Genomic DNA, 20,447 nt, shown 5'->3' with positions numbered 1-20,447 from the left:
AGATGGCAGAAACATCGGTTTAGGCCTAATAGTTTGAAGTTTTTAAACTGCTAATATTCTTTGCATGCTGTGTGTGAGAAGTTTCGCGACTGCCTCTTGTTCTGCTACGGTCACGTGGTGTTGTTTACTTCTTGGTGCCGTCGCCGATTCAACAGATTGCTGCATCTGTCAGAGCTTGCTGTTTGGAAGTGCGTGCGACCGAAACGTTGCGTGCGACCGTGTGTGTACGATTCTGCCCCGCGATGCCGCGTTGCCTAGTTAACGTACCACACTTTGGTGTGGTCGGCGCGCGAACGACGTTCGCTACGACCCTATACGCTTCAGGGCACGGTGGAATTCTTCAGGGCGACACCCTCAGCGCTCTCAAAGACGCAGTGTGCGCGTGCCCGGTTCTTGGCGGCAAATTGGACCTGGCGTCATGCTCGTTCCAGGCAAGTGCACGTGTGTTCCTTTGCTTGTTTTCAGCTGCGCTCGATAAGGTGGCGGTGTATGGAGTTTAACGTCCCAAAGCGACCGAGTTTTTGACAGACTCCATAGTGAAGGGCCGCGGACAATTTCGACCACCTGTGGTTCATTTAACGCGCACTGACATCGCACAATACACGAGCCTCTAGCATTTCGCCTCCATCGAAATGCGACCGCCGCGGCAGAGATCGAGCTCGCGTCTTGTCGGTCAACAGCCGAGTGCAACACTGAGCCATCGCGGTGGCAGCCGATAAGGTAGCGTTACGCGGAAATATTGCCAACTGAGGCTTTTCGGCAAATGTTAGATTCCGGATGGTGTTCACATCGCTAAGAGAGGCATGGCATATTATGGCACGTGAGGACCAGAGCTATACAATTTGCAGTGTAATATATGGTTCGCGCCTGGTTCGCGTCGTGTTCCGCTTGGTAACCGTGCGGGCCGAGCTGTAGCTTTTACATTTGTTTGTGTAAGAGCACATGGCACATTTTGTTCTCTTCCTTTGTGTTCTTTTGCGCTATTCATGTGTAAGGATTACATGCAGCAGTTTTTATTTTTACTATGGCCTTACGAGAACAGACACTGCTGAACTGTGCTATTATTTCTGGCGATGGTTGAAATAAACAGTAACTGGAGGGGCGCTAAACATTTCGTTTTTCACAGTCGCGTTTCGGGCTTCGCGGCCGAAACCTATGTGCATGAACCTCAGGGCGACGGCGGCCAGCTACGATACGATGCGTTGCTGTCGAAGCGTTTTGTTCATGTCTCTTGTCTTGTAGCTTATTTTCTGAGTCTTCCAAAATTTCCCTATTCGCCCGGAGATAGTACCCATATGTAGTTTGACTAACCAGGCAGTCACCCTCTGACTGTACACGTTAACCATTTGCCATACTGCTGCTCCCCCTTTGCCTGGCTTTGCCTTAGCAGTCGCGCCGTGCAACCTAGCTGTCATCGCCGCTGCCTTGCACAGTCCGCAATGTACATAATATTCCATTTGCCGCGGCTGTGAAGCATAACCGAGAAAAAAAAAAGAAAATATAACTATGCTTGTCAGTAACAAAAGGCTGAAACACTTCTTGTGGGGCTACGTGCTAGCACACACAAGAGCGAAAGGCATTTCATGCCCAGTACAAGCACTTCATTCACTTTGCTGATTTTTGTAGTGGTCGGTGGAGGATCGCTCACCATGCAAATGCGTATTAATGATTTTGCTCATATCAGAATAAATTTAGTGTACATTACTCGTCTGTTTTCTAATCCATGTGCATAGCTCTGCTGTTGCACATTTACTTTGTTTTGCTGTACTAGGCAACGGAGGCAGTGACGGCGGTCCTTGCCGCACCAACTTGTCTTGCATGGAGTTTCCTGAGACTCGTGCACAGTATAAAAACCAATTGTTATTTGCCGTTTCCAGATTTTGGAGAAGATGTTTGATGAATACGTCAACCTTTCTGCTGAGGACAGTATCCCAGATTTGTCCAAAATTCAGCTACGTGCACATGTCAGTGAGCAGCAGTGTGCACCGACATCTTCAGAGGTATTTGAATTCAGTAGTCGTGTAGTCAGTGAAATCACAACTCAGTTTCGAATTCATGAATGAGCTGTTGGCTTTTCTTGCAGCCCACTGTGTCTGACAGGACTCTGGCCAGTGGCGGAGATGACCACGAAAACAGGACTGTGGCCAGTGGCAGAGATGACCACGAAAATGGCCTTGATGTGTCCTTCAATCTGTAAGTGCATAGAGCGGAAGAGTATAATCTCAATAATGAGCCTCACAGGATCGCAAATTAATATTTGTTTTGCCTGTTAACCATGTAGTAAACAAAAATTTATTTAGTGTAAAAACAGAGAAGTCGGCCTGATGGTACATATCTATATATCAACCTGCTACTCTGTGCTAGAGAGTGGAAGAGGAAAAGAGGGTTCAGAAACAAATGAACAATACACTGTAGCATGGAAACTGAAACCACACCTATCCGTTATGGCTAACGACATTTGTCTGCTGCCCACTTTATCGGTGCTTGCAGTGTGCACTTTTCAACTAGCAGTCATGGCGGTGCTGATGTCAGGATAGTGCTTATTGCTCACTGGTGTGTTCGCTGCTCCCATGCTTATATTGCCGCCGTTTCAAGTAAAACTTCTCTACACATCAGATTTTAAAATTCATACACAGTACACTTGTGGTACGAAATTTTATGAATTCGAATCATATCGAAATTTGTTGCAGACGTGATTGTATCACCGAGATTCTGCTTGGATGTAATTCTGCTTTCCTCATCATAACACTGGCTTTGAACATTAAGATTCTTAAAGTCCAAGCGTCATAAATATTCTGAAGCACAACACGCTTCACATAGGCATCCACTATGGCCTTTTGTTGCATTTAGAATAGAGGCTAACTTCAGAATACTATCCAACAAATCCATGAGAATGTTCATTACTGATCTTATGCATTTCAGTTCCTCCTAATTTATATACTAGACTAGTTCTGGAACCTTGACAGTGAACTTAGTGCTGGAATTGGCTGGCAGAGACATGCTACTCAATCTTACACAGAAGGCGTACAATTAGGGTGCAGTAGTACAGCGGGAGACAATTTCTGAGACGAAGGAGCTTAAGAGTTCAGATAAAGCAGTTCCTTCTTCAAGAGTGATCGAAGGCGTGCTGACGGAGGTCTCTCCTCTTGTGTTAATGATGAAAGTTCTATAGATGTTCTGGTTGTTTTCTCTTGATATCTCCTTAAGATGCATGTCTGATGAAGCGTCAGTCTGCAGTTTTTATAGCATTTGCAGTCTATAGAAAGATTGCTTCCTTTGCCACTGCTCAGCAAAGTTGCATGCTCTATGATTCGTATTGAATATTTGATTTGGCGTATTTTTGATAAGTGTCTGAATTTGAACGCAGTGAGCAATATTTTATTGCTCATAAAACTTTTAGAACTCCTGGAAGGTAGCCCTGCGCTACAGGTTTAAAAACCAGAGAAGGGTTCTCCCTAGTGATGGTAGAATAGTTTGCAGCTCAAAGAAAATGCAGCGAGTCAGCAGCTGCAATGGAGCTTGAGCAGCACAAAGTTCAAAAGCTGGTAAGGGGCATCCTGCAGTAAAATACTGTTTCAATTCGATTTTATTAAAGAGGATGATGTGTAGCTAGCTAATAAAGAGTACGATTTTGATTTGCTTATGCTTTCAAATATTTGCATTTTTCTGTGATCAGAAGTGCTCAGATGTTAGTGTTTATTTTTGGGCTCTGTAGTGTAGTGATTTGGTGTTGAAATATTTTGGATGCATCGATTTGGTATCGAAATATTTTGGATCAGTTTAATTAGACCAGGCTAAGAACCATAAATCAAAAAAAGGTAACAAAAATGAAGGCTACCCTTTTGGGACCTTTGGGGCAGTAATAAAGTTGTTTGATGTTCAGCCGCAGTCCTTTGTGGGTTGGCTGCCAGTCAGCAGGTGGGAACAAGGCCAAGTGTTAAGGCAACTATTTGGCTTTTTTCCTGACCCATGCAATTCTAGGTGGTCGTCAGTTTGTGAAGATGTATCGCATAAAGGCACAGTACATGAGACCATCTTTTAGACAATACTGCTTAAACATTAGTATATGTTTATATGCATAGCATACGTCTATTCATGCCACAGTCAGTTATATTGCTGTTTTTTCTTTCAGGCTGCTGCAATCGCTGCTATTTCTGGGGAGGGTGAAACGAGCTTCGGCATGCACACAGAGTGGCTCATGTCCGAGTGCCGAAAAGCTTCCCCAGATGAACTGCAAATGCAGGAAAGGATGTCGCTGTTCCAAGCTTTCAACAAGTACTGTTCAAGAGGCAAAGGAGAAATACCCTTACTTAAGGAACTTTGAAAAGCTAAGTCAACTCTTCCTACTTTATTTGAGAGACAGCATTTACATTATGTTAGGCTACTTCTTAGGTGAGGCAGCATTTGTTGAAAAAGTAATATAAGTTCTGTGACTGGTCTAAAAACAAATTTTTAATGCACACTAAATGCGAGTGATTGAGTAAAACTTGAAAAAATGGAAGAAAAAATGCCAATTTTCGAAGCTGAATTTTCTGCACAGTAGCACCTCACTGTACGCACTATAAAATTTTGTCTAAATGAGCTGTTTGGGAATCAGCCATCCACATCGTGGCAATGTCTTTGTAGCAAGCAACTGCTGACATCAGTCATGTGTCGGCTACTCCTGATTCCAACGTTATCTGTGTTGTGAAAAAAAACTGGTCGCAGTTTGGTAATGTGCACACTGAGCTGCTCTACGGGGGGAATGCATACAAAGCGTTGTGTACCTGTATGCTCTCGAGCCTTAATGCAAGAAAAGGTGCATGAGCATACATTTTTTTACCCAGCGATGATGTCATAGTGATGCAACAATTTTGTTACTGCTGTAGTTAGACTCTAGTGACTGCACTTCTACTAGCAGTTCCTGCATTTAGCTGTTGTGTGTTTCTTAAGCCAGGGCTCACTGCTTACCTCCAGCGGGGGATGCACTATGGGTAATTTATGCTGATGTCGCACATTCAGGCGACTAAGTAGTAATCACTGGGCAGGGACTAACAACATATAAAGCAAGAACCATGCAGGTGGTAATCAGGTTGTAAGCTTGGACAGTAACAGGGGGGGGGGGGGTTAGCCCATGAAGGAAGACACACCTTAGCGTGGCAACGTTTTAAGATGCAAAACCAAGTGAAACAAAACGAAGCATATCAATGAAAGCAGCTCGAACTACCACGCTGTTTTGACTTTGCCTAGCCGAGGAAATGATTGCTATTTTTTAATGTGAAAGCATTTATTTCTTGGCTCATGACGCGGTGTTCTGTGCATCGAGTGTGTGAACAGAAAGTGTGCACTCCTAGTTGGAGAGCAACATGGGTCACACCCTATGGGTGCTTGTGGCAAGAAGAGCCACTTGCCAATGCGTTGGCGCTTCGCTTAAACGCTGCCCCACTGTGCTGGCAGTGGCATGAGCACTCACCGGCGTCTGTGAACGTTCGGCAGAGAATGACTAATTCTGCATTTAGTAAGGGGATTGGCCCATGGAGGAGCTCTGAATGGTGTGCGGTTTGGTGGCCACTGTGAACTAAATTGCACAAACGCACCAACAGAAACAGCAGTAGTGCACATTGCTTTCGCATTTCTCCACTAAAGCAGACTTCAGTGCCCCCGGTATACTCTTTTGATTATGAGATTGAACGTTCTGAAGCAAGTCAAGGCTTTGAAGTACAAGGTAGTGGAGGGCTCCGAATTAATTTAGGTCATCTGGGATTCTTTAACATAATTCACATCCCATAGCAGACGGACGTTTTTACATTTCGCTTCTATTGAAATACAATCACAGTGGCCAAGGTCGAACTGCCGACCTTGGAATCTGCGGCCGAAGGTTAGTCACTGAACCGTCATACCTGGTAGATTGATGCCATGCTTTGCGTTAACTGCATTCCATGCATTGTTACTAACTTTTCCTGAAAACGATTTGCAGCACTTTTGCTCTGATGTCAACAAAATTCTTTACTTATTTCTGATTTTCAAGATAAGTTTGTTGAATGAAAATGTGCTTTATCGTTTTTTTCCCCCCTAATGTCGCATTCTTCTAGGGAGGAAAACAAAAAATTGTTTTTTTTTAACTTCCAAAATTTCTTGAGATTTCACATCTCTTCTGTGCACTCATGTTCTGTTGTACTACAAGAAAACTCAGCTACTGCTTCCAAAAAATTGATGCGGTGAAAAAGTTAGTGCTCAAATGCATTTGGGCAGAAGACCCATTAGCTGTGCCACGAAGGCTGTGCTTGTGCCAAGAGTAAACTGTCAGCACCATAACTTTTGGTTTTCTTTTGTGTGTGACTCGAAATTTTCAGGCTCAAGTACACCTTCAGAAATAAGGTGGTGTTAGTATTTTGTGAGGTCAGAGTGCTCATTTGAACTGTGCATTCTTCAGTTCCTTGCCTTATATTCAGTAGATGCCATGATAAAGTAAAATCACCGCTTTGTATGCGTTGCTGTTTTGTTGTAAAGCACTTTTACATACTTTTTTTTCTGTTTTGCAGTGACTTTCAGAGATTGACAAAGGTCAGCCCTTCAGCTTGCATAGCAGAGGGGATTGACAAGATTATAAAATCTTCCCAAATGCAACTCATTCCTTGCGAAGCAAGCATAATGGATTCTCTCCGACGTGCTGGAGAAATGGCACCAGAGAGGCTGCGAACGCGATGTGAGTAGTGTTACAAAGGCTTTATTGCTATATTTCAGACCTACACTCTGTGTCAAATTATTTTTGCAGGGTTTCATCTTATAGGCATAGCATTAGAGTTCATCTGTGTTTAAAGGTTTGGTTCTTTCGAGGTTTGCAACTCGTACCTGGTCCTGAATGGAAAGAATTTGATGGCATGTTGCTTAGTGTGCGGAATAGAAAACTGTTGTAATATAGCACAATTGTATGTGTAAATAAGGAATGTTTTTAGCTGTGTCAAGCACTAGACAATATTTGAAGACCCGTTGGAATGGTCGTCAAGATACAGCAGACTTAAATAAGATAATGTTAACCTAGCAGCAATGTTTCATTACTTGTGGCCACAGAAGATTACAAACAACTCAACTCACTTTCTAAACAGCCTTTGTCATATAATTAGGGAACTTTAAGAAGATACTAAAAAAGTGCATTCAAACATTCCCTATAAATAATTTCCTTTTGCAGACATCCTAACAGTCGCAGTTGTGCGGATACTGTCTGCAAGTGTTAAAGAGATGAATGGGCTCTCAGCTTTTTTTGTGCGAGAGAAGGTAAGTTTCTTAATTTTGTGCTGCTAGAATGCGTGTGTACTATACTAATTTGCTTTGCTGAAAACGTTGGTCTAAGACGTTGCTGAGCTTTAATCTGATACATTAAACAGGAGAAGCCTAATATCAACGTAATTACTTTAGTGTAATGGTTTAAATTTTGTTAGCAAATGTGTTATAAATAAATAGGGGTAATAAAGTTGTCATCTAAGAATTGTGAGTGCTGCTGGCTATGGTCCAAAAATTAACATTATATATAAACAAAAATTGCATGTGTAAATATGAGACAAGCCATTTTGTACTGTTAACATTCTTTGTATTGTATTGAAAAAATGTATTATGTACAGACAACTTTATGAAGAGGGTGACTTAAGCATGGAGAGATGGGATTGAATTAATCCCTCATGGGCTGTTTCTAATAATGAAATATTTTCTTGCCACAACAGGACTTGAGCGTTCCTGCAACGCCATGTATAATTTTCACTGGACAGCAGATTGAAGAAGCAGACATTCTTCATATTAAGGTGGATCGGGAGAAACTGTTCATGGTCGAAAACGCAGAGGAGGGGCTGGCGGCTGTTTTATCAGCCAACTGGCTCTTCAGTGTCCAGTACGAACGCAAGGTCTGCAACACACTTGTAGTGTTAGAGCGCCTTTTTCTTGGCCTCACACTAAGCACACCAAGAGTAGTGGCTACTAAGTTTCTCAATAAAGTCACAAAAAGTGTGTAGTTAAGTATAGTCAGGGTGATGTGTATTTTTCTGTGATATGTAGACGCATTGTGTGAAGTGTTTTATTGGTGTTTTTAATAAATTTGCTCTGCTATGCCAAAACTATAGCCTCATATGCACTCACTCATGTGCACTCTGATATGCATATATACAAGGCTCCATGTGCCGCACATGCCTCAAATGAGGAAAATGTGGCACTGCTGTATGATGTGTTATCTGCCTTTGTTGTCAAGGAAGTGTATGTTACTATTGAAGTGGTCAGCATTGTTTTCCGTAATGAATTTTTCCTTGCAGGCATGTCTGGATGGTGACCAAGCATATCCGGCACATGCATGTGTGCATGGAGGTGCCCTCGATTGGCATGCACGGGATCCAAAAAACTGGGTAGCTATAGAACATTATGCAATGTGTTGCCAGCAGTGGCCTGTCAACCAGCATTGTCTGCAGATTCGATCATTCTACATATATGGACACATTTGCTGTCTTGCATCAATCCTAGCCTATTGCTTGTTCGGTGAATCAATGCGGAGCACCCTTCCAACACCCATTTTGAAGGGTGTTATGGTTAAAATAGCACCCTTTAGTAAGGGTGCAACCTTTACACCCTTCAAAATTTCATGCTGTGCACCCTTTCTTAAGGGTGCTGATGTCTGCACCCTATCTCAGCACCCTTTTTCGAGCACCCATTTGGGTGCAAAGGGTGTTCGTCTGGGGACAAACTGATTTGCACCCTTAAGGGTGAGAAATTGTTTAGTGTGCAGTGCACGTTAAAGAACCCCAGGTGGTCGAAATTTCCGGAGCCCTTCACTACGGCGTCCCTCATAGCCTGAGTTGCTTCGGGACGTTAAACCCCAATAAACCAAACCAAACCGAAAGACATGCTAGTACCACCTATGATTTGACTCTTCAAAGCAAGGCTACTGAGGCTCCGGAGAGCTGCGAAATCTAAATATATATGCGAAATATGTTTAGCAATCACAGCCAAGGGCGTCCGCAGAATTTTTTGCAGGGGGGGGGCCCATTGGTTGTTGGCGCCGGAGGGGGGGGGGGGTATGTTCGTAGCAAAAAGGCACTATTTGCGGAGTAAATTTATTTATTTATATACAAATAAAATAAATAAGTAAAATACACACATGAAAGAAAAATTACAAACAGCAAATTAAAGCGAGGCTAGGAGAGATACATTGGAGTTTATCAACGAAGAAACAATTAAAATTAATAAAAATGCAAAAAGATACTATCACTTCGTGGAGAAGAGTGCTCAATCTTGCTTCATACGGGTTCTCGACACACCCGGATTGATGACCAGCACACAGCACAATATGTTCACAAACACGCAACGACAGTCACTCAGTCAGTCTTCCTTGAACAGAAACTGTAGACGCCTCGGATTTTTCTGGGCGAATTGCGTGATGACACTGGTGATAAATTAATTTCTGTGCTTCATTACACGCTCTCGGTGCACACTCATCATACAAAGGCCGTCCAGTCTGTCGTTTGTCATCGTTGAGCGTAGCCACGTTTTCACTCTCCTCATTGTACTGAAGGAGCGTTCGACCGTACAGGTAGTAACTGGCAAAGCCAGAGCCACCTCAATGGCTTTTGCAACACCAGGGAAGAATGTCTTGGCCTGATGTAGAAGCTCGCAGTAAGTTATTTCTGATGGTCCCCAGTTTTGTTGCACCACATCTCGTACCAAGAGATGGCCTCTTCCTTGAAGTTGTCGATGCCGTAAAAGCACTGGAGTTCTTCGGCGAGAACAGCGAACTCAACACGGCTCAAGTGCTTCATTTTTGATGGATGCAGCTGGAGAAGTTTGAAGCTCCTCTCATTGCTTTCAGAAAAGCGCCGAGCTAAAGAAGCAGTGAGGGAGTCCAAGTACGGCACATATATTGCCACACGGTAGTATTCCTCTGGCGACTGAATCCCGTAGTTGTCTCGGTGGGCCTGACGAGAGACTTGTCTTGGTACAGATATCACCACATTTAAGTGATTGGCTGCCTCCCTTGCTGCATTCATGATGTTAGAGAACTCCTCTACAGCGTTTGTCCGGTGGCCGCGAAAAATACGTTGTAGCTCAGTGATGTGGCCATGCACAGAATGGAAGTCCATGGATACACCTTGCAGAATGTTCGTAGCTGGTTCGAGCCGAGCGCTGTACTTCGCTACAATATGCAAGCAGACGATGAAAGATGAGCTTGTTGTTGCGCAGTAGAGGATGTGAGCTCGTTGTCTAGTTGCAGCGTTCGAGCATGATTCCGTGGACGCGAGCTGCTCGAGTGCTTCGACTATGGCCACGTAATGCTGAGAGAAGATCCTAATAGACTTGTACTTTGCAGACCATCTTGTCTCACACAGCATCGGAATGTTGGGCACCAATTTTCTCCGGAGCACGCTCTCGCGGAAGAAGTTTATGGTTTGTTTGATTATCCCAATTGTGTTTCGAATTTCAGAGACGTCGTTCAAATCGTTGATGACGAGATTTAGTTTGTGACTTGCACAGTGGAAAAATAGTGCCTTCGGGAACTGTTTTTGTATAATTTTGTTCACTCCAGCTTCTTTTCCAGCCATTGTAGAGCATCCATCGTACCCCTGTCCAACGAGGTTCGAAAGAATCAGTCCGACATTCGTCAAAAGCTTCAAGATTGCCGCGGCGATGCAAGCGGAGTTTAATTGCTCTAGCTCTACAAATCCCAAAAACTGCTCTCGAACGCACACTTCGACTTCCGCCTTGTCAATAAAGCGAACGCCTATAGACATCTGCTCTTTTCCTGAAATATCTGCAGTTTCGTCAGCAAGAACGGAAAAAGCAAACGCTTTGTTAGTTTCGGTAACTATCTGCTCTCTCAGGATGTCGCCACAGATTGTGATGATCTCGTTCTGGACGCGGACAGAAGTGTACTTGGCATTGCCAGCAGAAGAAGCGAAGTGCTCCTGAAGTAGAGTATCTCCAGCTTCTACACGAAAGTCAAGCAGATCATTGAAGACTCCACTATCGGACTGCTTGCCGCGAATCGGCAAGTCATGCGTCGCGCAAAAGACAATGGTGGAAACTATTGGAAATAGTTTCTCACGGTTCCTTTCAACTTGCGCGTGCAGTGCTCTGTTCAGCTGCTGTACAACGGGTAGCTGCTTGCCTTTCATCACATCCATAAAGTTCTGTGAGGCCGTCATTGCCTCCTGGTGCCATTGGGATTTTACGTGATCCCTGCACGCCTCGTGCATTTTTCTGTAGTTACTGAAAGCGCGCACGATAAAACTACCTTGAGTACCCCGGTGAACACGCGGAGGAAAAATGACGCAAAAACGACAAAAGGCGCCTTTCGCTGTCGCTGAGTACGCAAGCCAGGGGGCGTAATCTCCCAGCCACTGATGTCGAAAAGGCCTCTTTCCAGGTGTTACATCCTTCTTAAAATCATATGTGACATTTGGCGACCATGGCTTAGTAAGAAGACGTAACTTCAAAAAGTCCGGTATGCCAGTGAGTTTAGCTTTGCCTAGAAACTCTCCTAAGTCATATTCTTGAGGCAAGTTATTTGTTTTCTTGATGTTGTCTCCGGACTTCGATCCCTGCGTGACCGGAGCTCGCTGGTGGAGTTCCTTCCATGGAGACGACGACGCCGGCTACTGTCCGGTGATGAAAGGTTGCATCGCTCTGGTCAAATCCGGACTTGAATCCCAAGAAAGGAGAAATGGAATCATCTCGGCCTGCTGCATCACCTGAACTCACTGTTGACAGAGTCCCTTCCATGGAGTCGACGACATCAGCTACTGTCCGGTGATAAAAGCTTGCATCACTCTGTTCAAATACTACACCGTTGTCACATGTCACACCAGAATCTGCAGGGGCGCATTTGGATAATGCTTCGTCAGACAACCGCTGACGCTTGAAGAAGCGTCGAATATCCATCATTCGGGACCGCGCGAGACAAAGCTGGCTATGGAGTTCCTCGGGGTTGGTAGTGTTAAAAATATATACACATTGATTGGAAAAACGGTTGAATGCGTACGTTGAAAACAAAAAATGACTATGTATGCAGCGAAAACTTATTTACAAGATAAATGCACGCTCGCAGCTTCATACACCTCGCTCCATCTTGCTCGCGCAACCGCACAGTCGAGTATTTGCACACACACTACTCGCCGCTCGTCGTTTTCTCGTCCGCTGTCTTGGTTGTTCTCAGCTTCGTTGACAACCGGCCACTAAAAACACCGAAGCACAAACAAAGAGGCGCGCACACGCAAGGAACGCCGCGCGACTTCCGAGGGGAAGGGACACTCGCCACTCCGGTCGGAAAATTTGTTTTGTGTGTTTTTATGAGGTTCAGAGCCCCAAAACGACTCAGGCTATGAGGGACGGACGGTCTCTTTACCCTGCACTGACATCGCACAGTACATGGGCGCTGTTGGGATTTGAGGCCCAGCCAGAGGTGACAGGCGAGCCAGGCAGGCGCCATCGGGCTGCCTTGACCAAAGGCGCTGGTTTCCGGAGAAGACGCAAGGAACGCTGGTGTGGGGGCGCCTCTGGAGACTGCGTCGCCGTGAACAAAAGCAGCTAATCCCCTTTGCCGAAAATTCTGAAAGCGGCGCTTATACCGAACTGCGCTCTCCCGTGGATCGGAGGAGACAGCGAGCGGCGGCGGCGCCAACTCATCGCCCGCTTGCCCCTGAGCAGTCCGACAAAGCGGGGATGGACACGGCTGATTTGTCCCTCCCTCCTGAAGAATTCATCGGTGGCCGGGGTGTGCACTGTCTGCCTCCGTGTCGCTATCTCTCTAGAGATCAAAGAAACAGGCACACATCTCAAGACGGCTCGAAACACATGCTCGCCGGTGCCGCTGTATGTCTGGAACGACGCGTCCCCGGACGCGGCACTTTGCAGATGTGACCCAAAGCGTGGAAGCAGGGCCGCTTTTACTCTTTTGGCTGAGCGCACCGCCGCCCCTGACGTGCGGCCATCACTCACGGTTCGAGTGAGTGATTTTCCAGGGGGGTGCAGCCGCCCCCCCGTGCCCCCCCCCCTCCGGACGCCCATGATCACAGCTCAGTTCTCCAAAAGAAGTCGACTGAAAGACATAGAAAGCCAACGGTATTTGAACAAACATATTTGTTGCCCAATGCGATCCTTCAAGGGAGGTCTTACGTAACAAACATTTGTAATGGATATGGCTTGATTCTTGAAAGTCCGCTGAAGGTCATAAAGCCAATGAAATTTAAACAAACGCATATGTAACGCTTATCCTTTTATCTGAACGGAAGTCTGCTGAAGCCTACATGATATATACATCAAAGCCAGAAAATATGTTGTAAATTACTTATTATTTCGATTGTTCGAACTGCGCCAAAGGCTAAAATGTAATAAAAATTGCAGTCCACATGTTCGCAGTGCACATGGCTAGATTCTTCAAAAAAAAAAAAACTTATTGAACGTATAAAGAAAGTCAAAATGAATTCCGCAACTCGATATTCAACACTTACTTGCACCTCAGAGACTTTAAGCACAGGACAGAACCAAGTGCTACGCCATAACGTCAGCAAGTACAAATGCAACTGCTATATCACACCGGTGAGCACTGTACTTAACACGGATATGAACTGTAGCTCATCGTTTCGCACAATTTCCTGCTTAGTACACAGTGCGCACTGTTCCAGCAGTCCCTAAACGCTATTCCTGTGCATGCACCCCTCCATCACAAACGGAAAATCCCTGTTGCACTCCGCATTTCGGCAATACTATTAGACGAAACTTGCACTGTTCAGTGGTGCGTTCTAGTCAAGTGTGACGGCGAAGGTACCCCCCCCCCCCCCCCCCCTCTTGTCAAAAGTATAAAGCCCAAAAAGTTTGTTTGTAAAGCCTACCGCGTGCCTCGTTATGCATCCTCAGCGACCGTAATCTCTCTAAGGATGAATGACTTCACGTCCTGAATCCTCCCAAGCATTGGACTCCTAGATGTGCTATCGGGAGCCCTGCTAAACAGCTTAGAAGCAAACCCCTTGGCCTGTATACCTTTGACGGGGGCTGTACATGCGTTTACTCGCTGAAGGCAACGAATCAGGCGCTCTGACCGGTTCACTGCTGCCTCTAATTTGTTTCGTGCATTCGACTGATTCGCGTAATGGAAACAAATGCTCTTCGGACGTCCGCGCTAAGAGCACCTTTCGCTACCGCCACAATCGTCGTTTCTCCTTCGAGAGCCGTCTTTCCCGTGCTCATTGTAATTCAGGACATGTATAAATACGACTTCACGCTCCTCGCACACCCAATTCACGGCCCCCTGCTATAATTTTTACGACGCTCTTCAGCGCTGACCATCTGCCACTCGCGGAACGCCCTTGGAAGAGTTCTCTGGAAACTTTGTTTCCTTCTACGTCTCCTGAATTCAGTTTTTACTTTCTAGCCGATTATATTTGCACAGTCCATATATACGCAGGCTGCAGTATACACACACACACGTGCGCACCAGCGGCGAGCAGTGCGAAGAGATAAGTGTTTCTCAGCGCAAAGTCGTGTATAACGAGCCGAATTACGGCGACCGCAAACTATGCGCGCGCAACTAGTTTTGCTTTCCCGGCCATATATATTCCGAGCGGCGCGAGTTTTGGTGAAAGAGATTGGGGCGCAAAGCGCGCGCGGACCGATCGCGAGTGTAATTGCAGGCGTCATCGTGCGCCGGCGGGCCGAGAGGGTGAGAGGGGAAAGGGGAGAGAAGAAAAAAAAATTAATTACCTCGGACAGGCGCAGGTCACCGGGCTTAATTATGACCAGTTCCGCGAGCCGGAAGGAGGTGTGCTCCAAGACAAGCAGACAAGAAAGAACCGGAGAAAAAAAAAAGAAAAATAAGAGAAGGAAAGTTGGAATTGCGCGACCAGCTCTGCGCGGCGGCGCTGAGGCATACGACGGCATAAATCGTGGGGCGTCGGCGCCCAGACAGTTGCGGATGGGTGGCGCCGAGGCGCAGAGACCAGAGGGCTAGGTTGTTGCTGCCGCCGCAAAAGATTGCTTTCCCCCGGACGCTTTTTTTTCTTTTTCTGAATACAAGCCGCGTGTACTGTTGCCGACGCGGTGACCGGACGGCCAGCATAAAAATGAAGGACCTATAAGACGAGGCTATACGGTGTGAGCCGCGATGGATTAAGATATAACCAGTTGCCTGTTGGGGATGAAATATGGCGCCATGGCACGATATTTCTGAAAGCGACAGGGTGACCGATGCCCACAACGTAACCAGGAACTTGATAAAGCTGCACAATAACGTCCGTGTCGTGGGTTATAAAGGGACCACTGCGTGCATGCGTGCATACCGTTGACTATATATAAAGCGCTCGGGGTCCAGCCCGTCAAGGAATACACTGAACGTAAATATACAGTCATGACCAGCATGGCAGCATGATGACAAAGAGCTCCACGAGTACGGAGGAGCATCCAGACTTTTGTGGGCAGGCTGGAAGTTTTAAGGACCCTTTCCGATTCGCTTGTATTATGCACTACGAATCTAGCGTGGATTTCCCACAAGATGATGCTCGGGATAAAATGAAACTGACGTGTGGACCGCACCCCGGCTATTGCATTTACAGACACAGAAGACAGAAATCCATCGGTTCGCTGGGCGTCATTTCATCACGTAAACATGCTTTGAGAGGCGCAGAGAAATGCTTGGCGGGCCAATATTCAGTTGCGTCAGTTTTCACCATGAAAGTTCTGAAAAACAAGCAACAAATTCTTAGGACCCCTCCCGAGAAGCATCAGGAAAAAAAAAAAATGAAACCTCGGACAATTTTACGTTTTAGGTGGCCAGGTAGAGAAGGGTTGGGCTGCGCTCTTTTACATGAAATAAGCTGTTAACTAAGCTGGTGCAGTGTAGTTAATAAATTTCTGCAAAAATAAAAAAATAAAAACTGCACGGCTGGGAAAAACTTAACGCTTCTTGGAAAACAGCAAGCAAACGAAAGACAAGTTATCTAATTCGCATGCATGTTTCGCTCGAAAGCCACGACTGGTAGACAGAAAAAACATGCATACAGCTGCTCCTATAACTTGTACGCGTGTCAGCAGCATATGAGGCAAATTTTCTCCGTTATAATTAATTGGACTCGTCGCTGCACACCTGCATACGTTACAGAGGAAGCAGCACATAAAAATTAATTTACATACGCTGAGATGTAAACACCCTTTCGGGCACATAATTCAACGGAGCTCCGGTTTTGCAGAATAAGTAAAAAAAGCCAATCGAAGGCTTCCCTCTCCCAACGTACAGTCTTCCCCTTCGGTGCCACGCGCGATTCCAGCACTGCTTTCCATTCGCGACGCATTATCTATGCCGAACGTGCACCGCATACCCCGGGGAATGCCTTCGCCCGCTCTACACTCTCGATCGTTAAAAGCGGCCGAAGGAGCGAAAGCAGTCCGGAGACGAAGAACTCGACCCGGAGCTTATCCTCTGCCGCGATATGTCCTACAAGGGCGACAATCGCAATCCACTCACTGCGAGGCCACCGCACGTGAATACGCAAACAGCTCTCAATCTTTCGCTTTTTTGTTCTGCTTTTTATACTTTTCCCGCGTTTTCCGTCGCACGTGTCTCCTTCGCTATACGCAACGCAGCCAGTGGGCTGGCGTATCGCGCGGCGTGGGGGTTCCACCACGAAGAGGTTTCTAGCGGCGAAATATATTTTGTAACGAGTTTGCTTTGCCGGGTCAGAAAAAACTGAAAAAGACAAGCCGCGTATGCGAAGGAACGACAGCGAGACAGAAACAACACGGCTTACTAAACCACGGAAGGCATAGATAGACCCTATATATACCGGGCGACGATGCAGGTGGTTTCGCGTGGCTGCGTTTATCACTGCGAGAACTTGTTACGCGTGCATTTCGTAGCTTAGTCTTTTCTGCTATTGTTGTTATTAGTGTCATTGTTGTTGTTTTTGGATATACAGTGTCCGAGCGCGTCCTGCGCGTTGCTGTATGTACTCTATATAAAGGGCAGAAGAACGTGCGGTGGTGGCGGCGTCGGTGTATACAGAGACCCGAGCCTCTTCGTTCCTCACGTGCAGCACCGTCATTATGTACACAGCGCCGAGGCCCGCGTGCTCCCCTCCTCCCCCTCCTCGCCCTCGACTCACGTCGGCCGGAACAAGGACGACGCCTGGGGGCCATGTCCGGCCCGAGCGGCCAGCGCGCGCGCGCGTATCCCCTGCCAACCGCGGCGCTTGATCGATGATGTGAAAACGCAGCTCTGCACTCCCCCCAAACGCGCGCTCTTCTCGTCCGACGCTGCTGCCGCCGCAGCAGCAGCGACCCCCCCCCTTATTCGCCCTTTCCATTTTCAGACCACGCTGCTGCGAAACTGCAGGTGAGCGCGCGCACGCAGCAAGCAGAGGAGAGCTTCGATCTACGGCGACCCCCGCCTTCCTTTCCTCCTTGCTTTGCTTGCAGCGTCTTCCCACACACGCTCACGCTGTGTGCCCTCAGGTATACGGGGATGCCGCGTTATCCGCCGTGTAACATGCGCGCGGACGTTACAAGAATCCAAAGCCCTGCAGAACCGGTGGTGCTGGCCTCGAAACGTATATCAACAGCAGTCGCACTCATATGTATCGACTAGCAACTGATCGCGTGGATTCAGGCAGAGTAGAAATCAGCGCTCGCACAGACGCGTGCCCGTTGGAACTAAAAACAAAAACTAATAGATGGCCCCCACGGGACTTATTTAATAGACTCGCACGTAACCGGGATCGCCGTTGGAGTATATACTCACAAACCCGAATGACCCAAAGCTTGCAGATATTGTACGCACTAGGACACACTCATACTAGGATTTGCAAGTTACATCGAGCCCGAATGGTTGAGTTGTCCGCGTTACGTATACCTGTGACGCAGGGGGTCTCGAAGGGAAGGTGTCTCAACACGGCAAGCACGTGTATACGCTCCTCATAGATTGTTCAAATAACATCGCAAGAGCGGCACGATATCATTGTCACTTTTCAGCGTTCCAGAAGCCTGCAGTTCGCGGCAATCTGGTCCGTCTTACAGTTCACATATGTGCTATATATGAATTACCTTCTGTTTCTTGGATAGCTAAATCTAGTGCGCAAACTTCATGAGCCTTGTCGCCAGCGGGTGTTTTTTCTTTTTTTTTTTCAGACATGAAGGCGTATCGCGCTATCATCCTTTCAACTTCAAACCCCTTTAATTCTGCCTTGTGAAGATACAGACAGAGGAAGAAGAAAAAGCTTTTCAGGTTTATAGAACACACCTTTTGGCAGGCGTAGGCGGGCAGAGCATGCGTAATTGCCCTGACAATATATGATGTTTTCACATGAAGAAAATACTCTTTTGTTTATGCGACACTCGTAAAAGAGCGGTTGTTTATGACTGTCTAACTGCCGTCATGTAGCTGGAGTATTTACTTTTAACTGTCGAACTCAACCAATGAAGCGATTAGTACATCGTTTGCAGCACATGAACGAAATTATTAACAAGTTACGTATGCGCGGGAGAACCATTCAGAATATAACACTAAACATACAATTCCACCAGCGGTCTGCTCAAGGTCCTCCCTGTGAAGCCAATAATATATTAGTCAATATACGCCTACTTATTCTTGTAACAATATTGACCACCTAATAAATATTTAGCAATCAGTTTTCATCCGCTTCATTTGACGCGTTGCGGTAAGGCTGCAAAGCCGCCTAACTCATATAGTTCTCCATAAAGAAGAAACTAACCTCTGCCAAGGAGTTTTCTATTGAGCATACGATCACTTCATGATGTACTTACTTGTGCCTTGCATGTGTGCCTTACTGTGAGATACCGTGTATGCACAAAGTCCCGTGCCAGCACAGCTTGCAGCCGCATAGATATTTCGTTTTAAAAAATGCGGGACAAATATAAGACGGCCTATATCAATTGATTACCGCATTCTAATAAAAAAATAGAAGCTGCTTTGACTGAAAACATTGCTTTAATAGGCTAGCCAAGAGAAAAAGAAAAGAACAAGCATCACCGCCACATGCCGCTTCAACAGACAAACTGTCTTGACGTCAGCTGCGTTTTGCTACAGGGATCCATAATGCGCTCGACTTCATCATCTACACCCAACGAGTTTGAAGACAATCCGTTGCAAACTTTTTAATAGAACAGCCTGACGAGGCTGAGCTAATGTGGTTCACAAACGACTGTCGCTAGGATGACGATTAAAGAGACACCGAGGAGAAACTGAGGTTGGCCTGTATTGAGACTGCCATCTTCTGACGGCAAAGACCTTACTTTCACTAAAAACGGAGCCTTTGTATAACTCTGAAAAGGTCCAGAAATGAAATGTAGGTGTCGCCGCCACCGGCCGTTTAATTTCGCGATAATATCTGCGGTGCGTCCAGGCAGCTTTTTAGTCGCGGACCCCTAGGGCTAATATGGCGGATGGCGGTGGAGCCTATAGCCTACACCGCCGTCGGATACTAAACGGTGATCTCGGAGTCATTTTCGGTGTCGACGTCACGAGTTTTGATCGAGTGGAGGGAGAATTTTTAAATCTGATTTTCTCCACAATAAATTTCTCTTTTGCTGCCCAGAAAACATCAAGATACCCACAGAGAGCCATACAATCTACTTTTACTAACCAGAACTGGATGGAATTGTCATCAGAGTTCCTATAAGGCCCACCAATTTACGCAGATTACCTACTGTGTTTTTACCTGCTCCTACCACGAATTCAAACAGCATACACTTAGAACGACGTAAAAGCAAGTGAAACGTGACAGAAAAGCATAGTCCCGGGCAGGAGAACAGCGACGACGAAAGAAAGGTTTTATAGGGGGCGCTCTCTCCAGCAGGGATCCCAACAGAAGCGCCGCCTATACTTCTCAGCAGTGCCTTTACCGCTTCAAGAGCACCGAAAATTGCGTTCACCTGTGAGCCCTTCCCGTAGACACCGGTGCTCACTAATTTTAACCAAAAAAGTGAAAACTGGACAAGCGAAGAAAATTACCAAACTAGAAAAAAAAAGTACCCACAAAGCGAGAAAGGCAGCAAAAAAAAAAAAGCATAAACAGCGGGCAGGCTTAAAAGTCAGAGGAACACGCACGTCGACGGGAGGCGGCGTGGCTTTGCCTTCTGGGAATCCCTAATATGACGAATGGCCTTCCGCGGCGTGCACCGGCGCCCACTGCGGCCGAGACGTGCTTCGAGGGGTCCCGCGTCTGACCGGCCCTTTTGCCGATCGCCCGCTGTGACGGAAACAGCGGTCAAGAAGTGGCCGCTGCGAGGCGCCGCCCTCCGCCTGCGAATCCGACGCGTATACGCAGGACCAACCGCCGATCGCGCAGGCCTTTGCTGACCACCATTCGCAACGGTCAGTCAGGCATGGGAAATGCACAACCGCGTCCGGAACACGCAGGTGACAGCGGAGCGAGGGGTCATTTATTTGTGGTCGCTGTGGAGCATGGTGGTGGGTCTCGTCCTACATGTCG

At 46.5% G+C, this 20,447-nt stretch overlaps 3 protein-coding genes across 3 annotated transcripts in view; 2 read left to right on the top strand and 1 right to left on the bottom strand.

The window, feature by feature from the left end:
* The window catches only part of LOC149339621 (uncharacterized), a 180,913-nt gene that overhangs the window by 46,574 nt on the left and 113,892 nt on the right, over positions 1–20,447 (bottom strand). The window lies entirely within an intron of this gene.
* Positions 243–6,538, top strand: LOC149339623 (uncharacterized). The gene is made up of 5 exons (XM_089550014.1): positions 243–431; positions 1,878–2,000; positions 2,084–2,193; positions 4,133–4,275; positions 6,522–6,538. Exons 1-5 carry the CDS (start codon positions 243–245, stop codon positions 6,536–6,538), a joined length of 582 nt encoding a protein of 193 aa, XP_089406140.1.
* On the top strand, positions 6,526–7,991 carry LOC149339622 (uncharacterized). Its single transcript, XM_089548325.1, has 3 exons — positions 6,526–6,685; positions 7,169–7,254; positions 7,698–7,991. The coding sequence occupies exons 1-3, from the start codon at positions 6,601–6,603 to the stop codon at positions 7,980–7,982; spliced, it is 456 nt and encodes a 151-aa protein (XP_089404451.1). The 5' UTR covers positions 6,526–6,600; the 3' UTR covers positions 7,983–7,991.

The sequence above is a fragment of the Amblyomma mixtum genome, chromosome 6 (genome assembly GCF_055824585.1).
Source record: "Amblyomma mixtum isolate Tamu chromosome 6, ASM5582458v1, whole genome shotgun sequence".
Classification (NCBI taxonomy): Eukaryota; Metazoa; Arthropoda; class Arachnida; order Ixodida; family Ixodidae; genus Amblyomma; species Amblyomma mixtum.
The sequence above is the reverse complement of the archived record's forward strand: the minus strand, read 5'-3'. Positions and strand labels throughout refer to the sequence as shown.

Coding starts and splice junctions, on each gene's coding strand:
- LOC149339623 (XM_089550014.1), top strand. CDS start 243: ATGCCGCGTTGCCTAGTTAACGTACCACACTTTGGTGTGGTCGGCGCG. Junction 2,001..2,083: donor GTGCACCGACATCTTCAGAG/GTATTTGAATTC, acceptor CTTTTCTTGCAG/CCCACTGTGTCTGACAGGAC. Junction 2,194..4,132: donor CTTGATGTGTCCTTCAATCT/GTAAGTGCATAG, acceptor TTTTTCTTTCAG/GCTGCTGCAATCGCTGCTAT.
- LOC149339622 (XM_089548325.1), top strand. CDS start 6,601: ATGCAACTCATTCCTTGCGAAGCAAGCATAATGGATTCTCTCCGACGT. Junction 6,686..7,168: donor AGAGAGGCTGCGAACGCGAT/GTGAGTAGTGTT, acceptor TTCCTTTTGCAG/ACATCCTAACAGTCGCAGTT. Junction 7,255..7,697: donor CTTTTTTTGTGCGAGAGAAG/GTAAGTTTCTTA, acceptor TTGCCACAACAG/GACTTGAGCGTTCCTGCAAC.